Below are 15,807 nucleotides of genomic sequence, written 5' to 3' on the forward strand. Positions count from 1 at the left end.
GCTGCCGGCCCTCGGTGAGGCAGGCACAGCAAGAGATCTGAAGAGTGGCCTCCTCCCCACCCCTACCCCCAGGTCTGGCGGTCGGAGGATGACCAAGGTGGTGCGGGACTTCCTGCAGGCCCAAAAGGTGCAGGCACCCGTGGAACTCTACTCGGACTGGCTGACCGTGGGCCACGTGGATGAGTTCATGACCTTCGTCCCCATCCCGGGCACAAAGGTGAGCTAGTCCCTGAGGCTGGAGTGAATAGGGTGATGGAGAACCCATGTACTACCAGCTCTTGTCAGCAGGGGGCAGGATCTACAGGTAGTGGACTGCATGCATAGAGGAAGAAGGAAGTAGACTCAAGTTGGTTTGCCTGTTGTCGCTGTGGCAGGTAAATGTTTAATCCGATACAACAAAGTACTAGCATTTCAACAGGTCATCAATGTAAAAATATAAATGAGAGATTTTACGTTCTCTGATCCATACCAGGTCTTCAAAATCTGGTGCATATTTTACTCTTAACCACACATCTCAATTCAGATTAGCCACAATTCAGGAGTCCAAGAATCCCGGGGCTCGTGGCTACTGTATTTGCTGTGATACTCTAGAGAGCTCTGGGGTATGGGCCTGGGGCTTTTTCATTTTCTGACATGGAAGAAATGGCTGCAACTTCATACCCTGGAAATGTCATGTACATGGCCTGTCCTCTTGGCCCCTTGAGGATGCAGTTCCGCCCTGTCCAGAGCCATTCTGGACTCCGAGCTTTGACGTGATGTCATTGCTGAGGTGGAGGAATTTCTACAGCAGGAAGGGTGAAAAGTACTCCCCCAAAAGAGAGAAATCCCAGCCAGGCCTCCTTGCCCCTCAACACAGGGAGGCCTGAGACAACAGGCAGACAGGGCTCCAAGTCCCTGCCCCCTTCCCCCCTGCTGACACGGTCCCTCTGGACGTCCTCTCGCAGGAATTCCGGATGCTCATGGCCAGTACTGCAGCCTGCTACAAGCTCTTTCGAGAGAAGCAGAAGGAGGGCCACGGGGAGGCCATCATGTTCAAAGGTGAGTGTCCGTGGGACGTTGGCAGGGGGTGGGGAGCTGAGTCCCCAGAGGGATGCTCGGGAGGTTGGGGCAGGGGATCGCTTTGCCCCTGAGCATCCAGCTCCCCTTCCCTGGGTGCCTGGCCCACTCTGGGCTGTGAGCTCACCGTGGTGGGAAGCTGCGGTGACCTCTAGAGACCCTCGCCCTGGTCACCCGGACCATCAAGCCACCCACTGCTCCTCATTATCAGCAGCACTGCCAAATGCTTCTCCAGGACCCCGTGGCACCAGACACAAAAGAGAGTTAATTGACACGTGATCTGTATTCAAGGAGCTTGAAAAGGAGATAGAGAAAAACAGACACAACGCAGTTTAGGGACAGGAAGAAAAGTGAGCCACATAGACATGATCTAGAAGCAGACATCACCACCGTCAGTCCCAGAGTGAGAAATTACCTGCTTCATGCAGACATTCCCTTCACTGGGCCAGATGTAGACGGGGATTAGGTGTGCTCTTAAATGAGTCATGGAAAGAGGGGAAGCTGATCAGACGGAGACGGTGAGCCGGGTTAGAGCGGCCGTGACAATTTCTTCCTTACATGTTTTTCTTAAATTACTTTATGTCACTTTTCAGGTTGGTATCTCCAACCTGCCTACTCCCAAAAGTCCCATTACTAAGGCTGGCTGATACTTACATACATCGCTGCCTGCTGGATCCGAAGGCAGTGTTCCTGATAGTTACTGGTGTCTAGAGAAGATGTCAGTTTAAGCCCTCTGTCCTTTTTTGATTCCCCACTGATGGGAAATCTTTTCTTTGGATTATCAGGCACAAGTCTGGATTTTCTGGAGGCTCCTTTATGTATTAAACATACCCTGAAGCTACCCATAGGATATAGAAACCATTCTCTTTGTGGAGATAGGTCCAAGTGGGGCGTGGAGACGGTGTAGGAACAGCAGGGGCGTGACAGCCCCAATCTCTCTGCCACTGACAAGCTGCAGGACTGGGAAGGGCAATGGGCCAGCAAACTTTTTCCAGATCAGGCAAAATGGAAAAAAAAAAAAAAAAAAAAAAAAAAAAGGAGGAGGGGGAGGAGAAGGAGGAGAAGAATTGTGATCAATAGCTTAGGCTCTGAAATCCGACTGTCTGGTCTGCCCGTGGGCTCTGCTACTAGCTGTAAGACCTTGGACAAGTTATTGAACGTCTCTGTGCCTCCGTTCCCCCTTCTTTAATGCTAGCAGCTACCTCATAGAAATGTAGGATTGATTTCTGAGTTAATCCCTGTAAAATGTCTAGAAGAGTGCCTGCCACACAGTCGGGGCTCGATGAGGGTTGGGAATTGCTAATCAGACCAAAAGCCAGGTGTGGACCAGGAGGTGGGTGCAGCAGCGACCAGGGCAGGGGCCGAGCATGAGGCAGGTCTGGAACACAGGAAGGGTGACCTCGGGGTACCTGCTCTGCCACCCTCCCCCTGGTCAGCTGCTTGTCCTTAGAAGGAGGCTCCCGGTGGGAGGCCCAGGCCTTGTGCCACCCCACCCTCTGGCCAGAAAGACAGCAAGACACCACCACCTGGTCTCTGGCTCAAGCAGCATGGCCGCCCTGGCAGAGGGGCCTGGGTTCCCTTGGGGATGCCCTTCTGGGTCTCAGCCTGTCCCGGCTCCATCTCCCTCCTCCCCGCAGTTAGCCCAAAACCTGGGGGCTTCATAGAGGGGAGCACCCAGGCTGTGTACCTGAGGCTAGACTGTCCCCTGGGACCTCTGACTTCCACAGGCTTGGGCGGCATGAGCAGCAAGCGGATCACCATCAACAAGATTCTATCCAACGAGAGCCTCGTGCAAGAAAACCTGTACTTCCAGGTAAGAGCGGAACAGGCGGCCCTGAGAGGGATGGGGTTGTGCCCGGTGACACCACTCACGTCCTCACGGCTTCTAGAGGGAATGACCAAGGGGTCAGGGCACATGACAGAGGGAAGGGCCTCCGTGAGCATTCGGTCCAGCCTCCCTCCATCGCCCCTGTGTAAAGCCGGGAGCTAAACGGAGGAGCAAAGGCAGGGTGTGCAGGTCAACAGAAGTCAGAAGCAGCCAGGAGACCAGGGAAGGAGAGCAGAGCAGGCCGTGCCAAAGAGTCAAGGGCTCTGTAAGGTTAGAGCCCGAGACATCTGGGGGAGACACAGCCCTTTAAACTATGATGTGGGAGCACCTGGGTGGCTCAGTTGGTGAAGCATCCAGCTCTTGATTTCAGCTCAGGTCTTGATCTCAGGGTCATGAGTTCAAGCCCCATGTGGGGCTCCATGCCCAGCATGGAGTCTACTTAAAAAATAAATTAATTAGGGGTGCCTCGGTGGTTCAGTTGTTAAGAGTCTGCCTTCAGGGGCGCCTGGGTGATTCAGTGGGTTAAGCCTCTGCCTTCAGCTCAGGTCATGATCCCAGGGTCCTGGGATCAAGCCCCGCATTGGGCTCCCTGCTCAGCAGGTAGCCTGCTTCCCCCACCTGCCTCTCTGCCTACTTGTCATCTCTGTCTGTCAAATAAATAAATAAAATCTTTAAAAAAAAAAAGTCTGCCTTCGGCTCAGGTCATGATCCCAGGGTTCTGGGATAGAGCCCTGCATCAGGCCCCTTGCTCAGCAGGGAGTCTGCTTCTCCCTCTCCCTCTGCCTACTTGTGCGCTCGCTCGCTCTCTCTCGCTCTCTCTCTGTCAAGTAAATAAATTTTTAAAAATTAATTAAAATAAAATAATAAAATATGAAGCAAGCTACAGACCTGCCCTCTAGAAAAATTAAGTATCAGTATATGCCCTGGATTTTAATTTATTTTAGGGGATCAGAGTCTCCAGAATGGATCCCACCTTCTGAGTCCCCGTCCCACTTCTGTCCAACAGCATGATTTCTGTGATCTTCTGTCCTGCTCTCTCTGTTACCCCTGTCACTGGACCCTGATGGGAGGGGCACTGGAGAGGTGGCGGGGGCGGGTGAGACCTGGAAACCTCTCTGGCGTGCTGGGGCCCAGGGTCTGCTGCTGCCGGAGACAGGAGCAGTTTGGACAAAGCTACAGGGGTGTCCCCTCACTTGCCTGTTCTCCCTTTTTCCCCCTCCCCCAGCGTTGCCTGGACTGGAACCGTGACATCCTCAAGAAGGAGCTGGGCCTGACAGAGAAGGACATCATCGATCTGCCCGCCCTGTTCAAGATGGACGAGGGCCGCCAGGCCAGAGCCTTCTTCCCAAACATGGTGAGGCACTCGGGACCCCAGACTTCACCCAGGCCAGTGAGGGGCAGCCAGATCAGAGGGACCCCTCAGCTGAGGCCATTCCCTCAGGAGGTCCGGGTGCCCGTCCTGGCTGAACTGCTGAGCGGCCTCGCCCACCCGCACCAGGCCCCTCAGGCTCTCTGGGCTGCATTCCCTCCTAGGGGCGAGACTCTCATCCTAGCTGCCTCCCTGGGGTCCTGGGATATCCTTTCCCCTAGCAGACAGCGAAGTGCTTTCTAAGTTAAAAAGGCCTTTACAGAGAGGAAGGGTGCTTTTCATCCTAGGGGAGAGTCTTCTGTGAGGCGGGGGAGGTTAGAACACACGCACGGGTACACACTTGCACGCACGCGCACACCGACACGGACACGTATAACCACGTGCAGGTACCTGTACACAACATACATGCGGTGGTAGGTTGCCTGGTTTTCCGCTTCAACACTACCACGTAGGAGCTGCTTGGCCCCCTCTGTGCCTCGGTTTTCTCACCTGTAAAATGGGGATGATCACAACATCTATGTCACAGGGGAGTTAGGAATGCCCAAGAGCTTGGAACAGGGCCCAGCAAGTAATCGGTGCTCGTTAAATGGGAGCTGTTGCCCACACCCCATCACAGGTGAACATGATCGTGCTCGACAAGGACCTGGGCATCCCTAAGCCGTTCGGGCCCCAGGTGGAGGAGGTGTGCTGCCTGGAGACGCACGTGCGCTCCCTGCTGGAGCCCCTGGGCCTCTGCTGCACCTTCGTGGACGACATCTCCGCCTACCACAAGTTTCTGGGGGAGGTGCACTGTGGCACCAACGTCCGCAGGAAGCCCTTCTCCTTCAAGTGGTGGCACATGGTGCCCTGAGCAGCCGGGGCGGGGGCTGTGCTGTGCGGGTCTCAGCCCGTCAGTAACCAAGATTGTGGTGGGACCGGCCCTCGTGGTTCTTATGATTGCAAGATGTTCTTCAGCAATAACAGTCAGGAAACTTAGTGGGGGGGTGGGTGGAGAAAAGGATGATTATTTCCAGGCCCTGGAAATTGCACAGCACACCTGGGGCCACACAGCAAAGTCGCAGGGAGAGAGAGACAGCCCAAGCCTGGGGTTCTGCTTTTTGGGCGGTGGAGGGTGGGGGCCAGGGGTTGTGCAGCACCGGTGGGGAGTGGGGGATGAGGAAAATCGAGGGGCTCAAGTGGTCAGCTTTAGAAACTAGCCAAGATTTCTAAAACGAAGGAGCCTGGGGCAGGAGGAAGCCTGGTGTTTTATCCAGTCCTGTGGCTGGCAACAAACATGCTTATTGGAGACGGCTTTCTTTGAAGTGGATCCCTCGCAATCAAAGCCCAAGTCAAGCACTTGCATTACCAAAAAGAGAAAACCCCACACAACTGGGGCATTGGTACATCCCTCCTTCCCTCTCTAGACCCCTGGCACCCACCCCCAGAGCTTCCCCCTGCCGGCCGAGGACTTGACAAGGACTAGACTGTCCCCACCAGGCCTCCAAAAAGGCAGGAGGGACCTGGGACATCTGTGCCTCGCCATCTCTCAGAAGGGCCCCAGCATCCACCAAAGTCACTCCCGCTGAACCTCAACTTGGTACTTCCTGAAAAGAGCTGTGCCTTTGGCCGGCCTCTGTATAGCCCTGATACGAAAAACCAAGAAACAAAAACTCTGTACCCAAACCATTCCCCAAAGAGTGCTTAGTCTCTTGTCCAAAACTGAAGGAGGGGAGAAGGCAAGAAGGTTCTGGAAGCTCTAGGATCACCAGCTCTGGCAGCCACGCTCTGAAGGTCAAGGTAGAGCCCATGGAAAGGGACCCTGGGACCCCCCGATGTACTTTGAACTGCCGTCATCATTTCAAGTTCCCCACTCCCTCGGAGTGTGCAAGGGGCTGCCTTCAATTATTCATTCCTTCCCGGCCTCTCTCAGACCCCCTTGGCTTCCTCTCTGCGGTGTAGACATCCCTGACTAGCTTCCCCATTCCCTGAGGGTCCAATAATTTAGCTTAGAACCTTCCCCAGAAGTGGATTTTCTCAGACCTCTCCATTTCCAAGATGCTCCTTATACCTCATCTTTCTGATGGACACAGGCTCTCCCAAACGCTTGTGGGGGTCCCCCCAGACCAGCATCCTTGAACCTGAGAGTGCCGTGGGTATAGATGCCTGGCCTCAGCCTTATCCTTCTCCTGCCTGGTTCTCCATTCCCTGGGCAGTCCCTGGACTCCCTCCTCCCATGCCTCCACTTCCTATTCCCGATCCTATCCCTCCAAGCAGCTAGATGGGGACCGGTTCGCCACCAGCCAGGCTCAGACCTGCCCCAGGTTATAATTAAAGACCCGCCAATTCTCCCCAGACCTTAGATTCAACATCTAAAGACCTGGGCTGGCCCCCAGCCCAGCGGCCAGTTCTGGGCCAGCAGGTGGCCTTAGACACAGACTGTCTATCCCATGGAAGTTTACCAGCACATTTGCTGAACATCCTCTCATCCGCACATAACTAGATTAATTCCCTGGCTCCAACCCAAAAGACTCAGTTTCCACTAAAAAAAAGTTCCTTGAGGGCCAGCTGATGTCGGGAGAATAAGTGAATTATAATCCCACTTTGTGGGTTAAAAAGAACCAATTTATAGCCAATGAGACTGTTATAAATTCGTATTCTTGCGAGAACAGGATTTTCTTCTTGGGTTATTTCATTCACGCATTCAGCAGACGTTTCTTGTGGCCCCTACTAAGGGCCAGGCACAGTGCTGGGCTCTGAGGATGTGGTGGTCCCTAGCAGGCTGGGCCTGGTCCCTGGTCCTGGAGCTGGTCAGTTCTCAGCATGCCGTGTCCACTCTAAATGGTCAACATTTGCCCTTTCAGTGATATGCTCTTCCAAAGTGGGAACCCGCTATATTCAGGAAATGCCTGGGGCACAGACCTTCCTGCAAGTCACTATTTTGGATGAAGGTAGAGGGTTCTTTTCCAACCAGACTTCCTTTCCCACCCAGCTGGGCCAGTACCCACCCGACAGATCAGACCCCAGAGCCTTTAGAAACTGTTGTGCCCCTGCCTTTGAGGGCCACAGCCCCAGACCTCTGCAACCCCAGAGCTGAAAACACCAAGTGCCTATTTGAAGGTGTCCATCTGGAGACTTAGAGTTTGTCATGTGCGTGTTTGTGTGTGTGTGTGTGTGTGTGTGTGTGTGTTTGCTTAAAGTGGGGTTTGGGGTTTTCTTTCATTTTTTTTTTTTCTAGTCTATCTTTAAGGGGAAGTGAGCATCTCCCATGTGGAGAGAGTGTGTGTTTATAAATTTTTCTAAAACTCTCCCCATTGGTAAGTTGGTAACTTCTGATGATTCTGGAGCCCCCAGGACTCAGACACCCATTCCCATCTTGTTTGACCCTCCTACCCCGTGTGACTACCCTCAGCGTGCACAGTTCCCCCAATACCCATGAACTCATCGCTCTTCCCCATCCCCAACTTTCTATAAATGTAGACCTAAGATACAGTTCTGTGTTGCAAAACTCAGCTAAGTTCCTGTTTCGATCTTTATTTTGAAATATTTTATGTAAGAGGGAAGGGGAGGTGCCGTGAAGATGGCAAGAAGAAGGGAAGTTTCAACTTACTGGACGAGAGGCCATGACGGAGATCGAAAGATGTTTGGGGAAGAGCCTAATTAAATAGCAATAAAATAAACCATCAGAGGGGAAGTCATGTGTTGGTGTGATGTTCATTGTTGCCTCAGGGACACAGCCCGGAGTGAAGCAGGCCAGACAGGGGCACTCTTCTGGTCTTGTAGCCCCTGCTCTCCTGGGCACAAGGTCAGGGCTCAGCAAAGGTATCTCAAGAGTTTGGAATCCCCCACACATTCAGTGGATATGTATTCCATGGCCACCCTCAAGGTCAAGACCAATAACCACCATAAAGTCTGGCTGTGTTTTTCTGGTGGTGTTCCACAGAAGGAGATCCTGAAATGAGCAAATGAGAACAGGTGATTTGTTATTTATTAAGTGCCTCCAAGAAAAACCAGGAAGGGAGTGAAGGGAACAGGACAGGGAAGGGGAAGAAACCAAATGAGAATGTGACTTGAGGTGTAGCCTCAGCCTGATCACTGGAAAGCCCTGGAGCATAAGTGCAGCTCGGAACTGTCCCACCTGGACGCAGAGTTTTGTACACCTGCTGCAGTCAGTTGTTGGCTATGGGGACCTCGGCTCTCTGAACGGGCAAGGGGGCACCAGTAGCAATCAGAGCTGCAGTTAGCCACAAAGTCACCAGAGCTGGGGAATGGGCTCACTACCAGAAGAGGACCTGGTAGGGCACCAAGAGTGTCCACCACTCTAGACTATATCATGTTCTTACCATATGGAATTGTTACATGAGGACATTTGTGATTTGACCCCTGGTATAAAAATCCATACTACACAGCCATGGTCTAACAGGGTCTTTGTGAACAACCTCTCTGAAGCCCTAAAAATAAAGACACCTAGTTACTTCCCAGGCCTGGAAACCACTCCTGAGTGCTTTGGGATGGACGTGGGGCTTCTTGCCCCTCAGCCCCATCTTGGACTTCTAGACTGATGTTTTGTTGAAGCCATCTTAAGAAGCAACTGCAAAATGAAAATCACTAGTTCTCATACTCCCAGATTTAACCTGTGGGTCCAGCTGTCTGAGGTCATGCTTCCCTTTTATACCCAACTTGCCAAGCCACAGCAATGGCAATCTTCACGGGCGTTTCCCCATCCACCAATTTCTGAGACTCCCCAAGGGATGATGGTGTGTTAAACCCAGCCCTGGTGGTGCTTTCATATCTTTCACTCACCTGCCTCAGGATGGCTGGAAGTCACCTTGAGACCTCTAGGCTTCTAGAACAGCACATTCCAACAGAAATGTAAAGCAAGCTATGCATGTAATTTTAAATTTTCTACTTATAGGACATCTTCATTCAGATTAGCCACAAGGAGTGCCTATGTTTGAAAGCACAGTTCTAGAATCTTCTCTGCCAGGCTGAGCCCAATTATAAGAGTAGGCACATTCCTTAAATCCCCAGAGTCCAGCTAGTCTGACTGCAATGGCTAACAGAAGTTTATTATTATAATACCAAAAAGAGAAGCATAAAATAGACATCAGCCCTCCCTGGCCCCAGTGTACAGAGCCTTGCTCCTCCAGAAGGTCCTCTTGCCTGAGCTGTGACTGCTGCCGTGTTACCAGAACTGGCCTCAACCTCAGCAAGGGGAATACCTTTGGGCCAGGCCACCTCTGCCCACTGTCAAGATGAGAATCCCCACCAGCCCCATGGGAAATAGAACAGCCTCACTTCCACAACTCGACCCTGCATCTTCCTGAGAGATGTTGTCTGCAGGTCCTGGGTGAGTGGAGTCAAGGTCCCCATTATCTCAGCCCCTTCATTCCAGATGGGACCTGATCCATACCTCAGCAGAGCCAAGAGCTTATGGAAGTGGGATCCCTCCCCCAAAATAAAAAGAGCAGCCAGGGATGAATTCTGCCTGCCCAGTGGGACATATCCAGGATCCTCACCCAAGCGGCATCAGGTCCAGGGAACTGAGGGCGATATTTTTGGTAACTCAATACAGTGAATGACATCAAATGACAGCACGTGGTATCTCTTCCACCAGCTGGACAGCCAGAAGAAGGACATGCCCAGGCAGAAAGCTCAGCTCTGCGGCCTGGTCTCCAGGCTAGCTGTTGTGAGAAATCTGTCTTTCCATTTGAGCTTCACCTCTGGGAAGCCCAGGCTCCTTTTGAGCCCTGATGGCTGAGAAGGCAAAGGTCTGGGCTTCTCTAGCTGGTCTGGAAGGAAAGTACCAGGTTCAGGTCAAGCCTGCTTGTGCCTTGGCCCCTTATACTCTATAAGCTAAGGCCCATTTTGTCCGTCGTGGGAATGCCTCCAGATGAATCTTATGGACCTGTCTCTGACTTGCATTCTGGAACCCTCCTTACATGCTATCCTGCTACTGGAAATGCTATAAGGATTACTCTACTTATCTCCCACAATTCCTAGCACATAACACTCAGCAAAGACCTTTTTTTATTTTTTAAGATTTTATTTATTTATTTATTTATTTATTTATTTATCTGAGAGAGAGAGACAGAGAGAGCAAATGCATGGGGAGGAGGAGCAGAGACAGAGGGACAAGGAGACTCTGAGCTGAGCACAGAGTTCCACCCAGGGTTCGATCCCACAACTCTGAGATCATGACCTGAGCTGAAATCGGGAGTCAGACGCCTAACAGACTGAGCCACCCAGGCGCCCCAAATGCATTTTGAATGAAAGAAAGAAACGTCTGTTCAGCTGAACAATGGAAGCAGAAAGATCAGCCCAACCAGGTGGGAGGTATTAATAGCCACATGTCTTAGGCACTGACTACGTGCCAGGCACCTGCCCGCTTGAACTATGTGAAAAGCCATTTTGAAGGTCAAAATGATCAAATAGAGATGATTTCACGTGATATTTCACATTCCTCATCGCCTCTGATTCCCCCCTACCACAGAGCCGCGAAGTTACTATCCCCACTTTATAGATAAGAAAACTGAGGCTCAGGGAGGAAGTGATTTGGCTCAAGTTTCCACAGCAGGAAGTGGCGGAACCAGGATTCCCACCAGGGTGACCTGACTCCAGAGCCCACCCGCTGAACCTCTGCTCTGGACGACCCCGTTTGAGAAGCAGCTTCCTAACCCAAGGCCAGTGGGTCATCAGCTCTTTTATTCACAAATGTTTCTTTCGCGCCAGTCGTTTCTTAGCGTGGCCCATTAGAACCGTACAACGAGAATGCCCCACCACCTGCAAGCATCTGTCTGGGGATTAGAGGATTCCAATAAATCCCTCTAAGGCACCAGAGCTCAGGGTGAATGATCTCTGCACAATGTAGTGTGTTCTTTCCAGGCTTCAGCTCAGAGTAAGAGGGCATCTCCAAATGTGAGAAGCAATTACATTCATTCATCTGCTGTATCCATTCTTTTTTCCAATTCACAGTTACTGGAAGCATCTATCATGCATAAAACTAAAGCGATCATGTGATTTCTCACCTCAAGCAGAGTGAAAGGGGGCACTACCAATAATTTCACCCGATAACAGGAACCACGCTAGGCAAACCAGGTTGTCTCTTCTCCCTGGAACCCCTATGCATGAGACATGATCTCATCCTCCCAGGAACTGATAGCCAAGTCAGGGTGACGGACAGGAAGCAGACTGATGGAGTAGAGACTTGATGAGTATTTGCTGCATGGAGGAGTGAAAAGGGTACAAAAGGTTGTGGAATCACACCCACGCGTGCACGCACAATTTTTTCCAGCTGGGAGAGTGACCAAGGGTGGCTCTCGTGTTCATTTAGGCTAGGATGAGCATCAACTGAGTGTAGGAATGGATGACTGGTCAGAGAAGGGGGCACTGCCAAGCGGAGCAGAGATACAAGGGAGCGTAAACGTGTGTCATGTTTCAGAAATGGTGATCATAGGGGCGCCTGGGAGGCTCAGTCGTTAAGCGTCTACCTTTGGCTCAGGTCATGATCCTGGGTTCCTGGGATCAAGCATCGCATCAGGCTCCCTGCTTGGTGGATGTCTGCTTTCTCCCTCTCCCACTCCCCCTGCTTCTGTTCCCTCTCTTGCTATGTCTCCCTCTGTCAAATAAATAAAAAAATCTTAAAAAAAAAAAAGAATTGGTGATCATAGTGAAAGTCTAAGATAGAGACTAAAGCCTGCTGAAAACACAAGGATTTGAGCAATGGGAACCCCTCAAGATTCAGGATAGCTGCAGCCACATGATCAATTCTGCGTTTTAGAAAGAGGACAGTAACATATATATATATATATATATATATTTTTAACTGCTCTTAAGCTAATAGGAAAATCATTTTTAAGAAACTACCTGAAGAACAATCAAACCATGGTACATGCCTACACTGAACCATTTGGGAGTGCATAGATGAAATCGATCTGTGAGCACTGACATGGAAAGAGCTCCAAGACATTGGGGCACTTGGGTGGCTCAGTCAGTTAAGCATCTGCCTTCAGCTCAGGTCATGATCCCAGGAGTGGGATCAGGCACCCTGCTCAGCAGGGGAGTCTGCTTCTCCCTCTCCCTCTGCCCCTACTTGCACTCTCTCTCTCTAATAAATAAATAAAATCTTTAACAAAAAAAAAAGAAAAAAGGAGCTCCAAGACAGAACACTTGATGTCAGTATTTAAAAAAAAAAAATCAAGCAAAGCCATGGATTTCTATAGAAACATACATATGTATATACATGCAAAGAAAAAGATATGGACGCAATCTCATGAAACTGACAACAGTAATCACCTCTGGAAAAGGAAGTGTGACTGAGTGGATTTAAACTTTATCTATGTTGCTTGAAATTTTTACTTCCTGAGAATTTAATTACATATGTATTTTAAAATTTTTTTAAAGCTGCCTGAAACCCCTGTCATCATTTTTATGCTGAAGTCTTTCTATCCTGATTAGCATAATCTCTTTTATTCCATTTTTATATTCCCCCAGCTGGGCTTCCCACCACAGTTTAAGACTGACCAGCTCCTTACAGATACCAATTCATTTACTCCTGTCTGTGAGGCAACTATGATTCTTTTTCCCCATCTTATGCAATATAAAAGTAATGCACAGAGACAGTAAGTAATTTGTGCAAGGCCACACAGCAAAAGACCGATAAAGCAGCATTTGAACCTCCAATGGCCTGCACACTTAACCACTCCACCTACCTTCTAGAAGGTAGAAATTGCTTTAGTTTTTTGCACCTGTCTGACTGGTTCTGTTCCCAGGGAGCCAATGTCTAGTCACTACCAATGAGTATTTACCGCTATGCGTTTTTCACATTTCATTTACACAACTCCTTCTCTTATAGAAAGGGGTGCTCAAAATTCTGATTCAGCTGGAAAGGGAATTTTACCCCGGACTGTGTTTACAAAGCACACACCCAGAGGATCAAATTAACTGCTAATTTGAGAGTGTGCTGGTGATGTGGCAGGCAGACGGGAGTGAGACAGAAGTTAGCGGGGGGGGGGTGAGCTCTGTGTGTGTGTGTGTGTGTGTGTGTGTGTGTGGTGTGGTGTGGTATGATGCTATAGGGCCCAGAAACGTGACAGTCCCCAGAAGGCCTTGGGCCACTTGCTAAGTCCCAGCAGCTGAGCTGACTTCAGCAGTGTGAAACGCAACCCCATCTGGAGTGGAGGTGACTTGTGACTTTTGCTCCGGGAGTTCCATAGAGACTGCTCATGAAATTGGAGAAGTCTGTAGCATATGATGGTCCCCATCCCACTCAGAGAGAATATTTTGAGACGTCTAATTATATGGTGGGGTTTAGAGGGAGGAGGGTTTAGATAAGCCTTTTCTAAGGGCAGGTTGAAAAGGGCTATTAGGGAGCCGTGGACATTTCCATGAGGCAGGGGCTCCCTCTGCAGGTGGACCAGAGTAGCTGCAACCACCAGGATCCCCAGAACCTTGGGGAGCTTGCCTAGAGCCCAGGCATCACCCTGATGGAGGACACTGACCTCCTAGCTGTATGACTTAAGTGAGTTGTTGACCCTCTCTGAGGCTCAGCTGCCTCAACCACAGAGGGAAAGACAGTGAGAGAGGGAACACAAGCAGGGGGAGTAGGAGAGGGAGAAGCAGACTCCCCCCTAAGCAGGGAGCCCTATGCGGGGCTGGATCCCAGGATCCTGGGATCGTGACCTGAGCCGAAGGCAGATGCTTAACAACTGAGCCACCTGGGTGTCCCCTGCCTCAACTTAAAATGAAAGACAGAAATCCCTGCTTCATGGGGTTGCTTTCATGATTAGACAGAGAAAATGTATCCCAAGTATTTTGCGAAAGTTCTGGTACACAGGACCAGTGAGTCTTCCAGACGTGGCAGCTGACCTGGAGGCCATGCTGGGGGTGGGTGGTCGATTGGATGTGGCGGGCAGGAGAGTCGAGGTACACTCCAGATTTCTAGCTTAGTGGTGCTGAGAAAAGAGGAGCTGTGAATGCCTCAGGTGATACGTATGATTGGGGCCAGGTTGCATTTCAGAGACCATTGGGACACTCAGATAGAGATGCTCAGGAGACAGCTGCACAAAGGGAAGAAGTGGCCAGAAATGGAAGAGAGAGCCCATTGGTCAAAGGCAAACAAAATCCTGAATTTTGGATGAAAAGGTCCCTGAGTCCCACCATAGAGATTAACTGGGGTGAGGGGGGGTTTTCTCAAAGCCAAACAACTCTCAAAGGCAACAAAATTATCTGACATTTCTCCCCTAGATCTTATCTGACAAATCTTCCCTAAATCCTTGGCCCTCTGGCTGGGGAGGAATTTAGCCTAAATCACAAGACCCTAGAAATATAGTTGATTGTACAAATGATAGTTGATACACCGGAATGGTTTTTGTTTTAATTTTTATTTCTTAATTTTTTTAAAGGTTTTATTTGTTTATTTGACACAGAGAGACACAGCAAGAGAGGGAACACAAGCAGGGGGAGTGGGAGAGGGAGAAGTAGGCTTCCCGCCAAGCAGGGAGCCTGATGTGGAGCTCGATCCCAATGACCCAAGCTGAAGCCAGACACCCAACGACTGAGCCACCAGGTGCCCCTGGTTTTAATTTTTAATTCTGGACTGGAGCTCCTGATGCAAGATTCCCACCCAACCAAGATGGCTCAGCTTTCCCATTATCCAAAGACTAAGAAAGTCTATAAAATGGGGGTAGTTCTTCCAACCAAGAAGGGTTGTTATGAGGACTGGGGAAGACTACTTATGTAAACAAATTTGTAAGTGATGGAGCTCCCCATAAACTTAAAGCACGTAGCTGACTGTTGAAAAGCAATACCTCACTCACCAGCCAAATGGAAACAGACAAACAAAAAAGTCTCAGGTCTCACCAGGGTACACCTTGGGAAGATCTGTCAGGCGCAGGCCATGAAAACTTCTAAGCCCTGCAGCTGTGCCTTTCTGGAATCCCAAAGTTCAGGGCGGAGGTGCAGCCGTCCAGGAATTTATTCCTCCATAACTCTGAGCTCCCCAAATCCCCATGAAGCCCGGGAATGGTGTGACTGCAGGGCGCGTGGGCCCCTTGGCACCAAGAGCCCCTCCATAAATCAAGGTCTCGCTTCTGCTGGCCTCAGACTGCTTTTTCCAAGGTGACCTGGACAAAGTAAAAGGGTAGTCACTTCTCTAGGAATAAACTCTACCTTCGAGGTGAAAAAATCATGAAAAAGCCAACAGGACCAGTTCTCTGGAAACATACTCCTTGGAAGGAGAGGACGCTCTTCCTTCATCTCAGAAGACAGTTCAGCCCGGAGGAGCTACAGAGAGAGTGACAATCTTCCCATGAATTCACCCAGGTGGGGTGGCCCAAGAGGCCTTGAGGCAGACACAGAGGAGCCCTATTCCTGTGCCGGGTCAGCCTCAGCAAAAAGTTAAGGTGACCTCAGCCCTGTCGACAGTTATGCTCCAGATGGCCTCCATCCCACAGCACCCCCAGGCAGCCTCCTGAATCACAGAACCCTACCTCAGCTGGACCAACACCCTGATGATACGGGAAAGGAAATTATAGGCCAGAGATGAGGAGGGACTTGTTCAAGGTCACACAGGCTTGAG

General features: G+C 50.5%; 1 protein-coding gene across 1 annotated transcript in view; it reads left to right on the forward strand.

Annotated features, from left to right (window-relative positions):
* PADI2 (peptidyl arginine deiminase 2) overlaps window positions 1-7,927 on the forward strand; it is a 43,554-nt gene extending 35,627 nt beyond the window's left edge. Inside the window, exons 12-16 of the mRNA XM_046026061.1 lie at window positions 73-217; window positions 945-1,038; window positions 2,784-2,869; window positions 4,110-4,238; window positions 4,870-7,927. Of these exons, the coding sequence (XP_045882017.1) occupies window positions 73-217; window positions 945-1,038; window positions 2,784-2,869; window positions 4,110-4,238; window positions 4,870-5,103 (688 nt within the window). The 3' untranslated portion in view covers window positions 5,104-7,927. The remainder of the gene's footprint in view (window positions 1-72; window positions 218-944; window positions 1,039-2,783; window positions 2,870-4,109; window positions 4,239-4,869) is intronic.
* Window positions 7,928-15,807: the final 7,880 nt, after the last annotated feature.

Source organism: Meles meles, chromosome 1, assembly GCF_922984935.1.
Source record: "Meles meles chromosome 1, mMelMel3.1 paternal haplotype, whole genome shotgun sequence".
In the NCBI taxonomy this organism is placed as follows: domain Eukaryota; kingdom Metazoa; phylum Chordata; class Mammalia; order Carnivora; family Mustelidae; genus Meles; species Meles meles.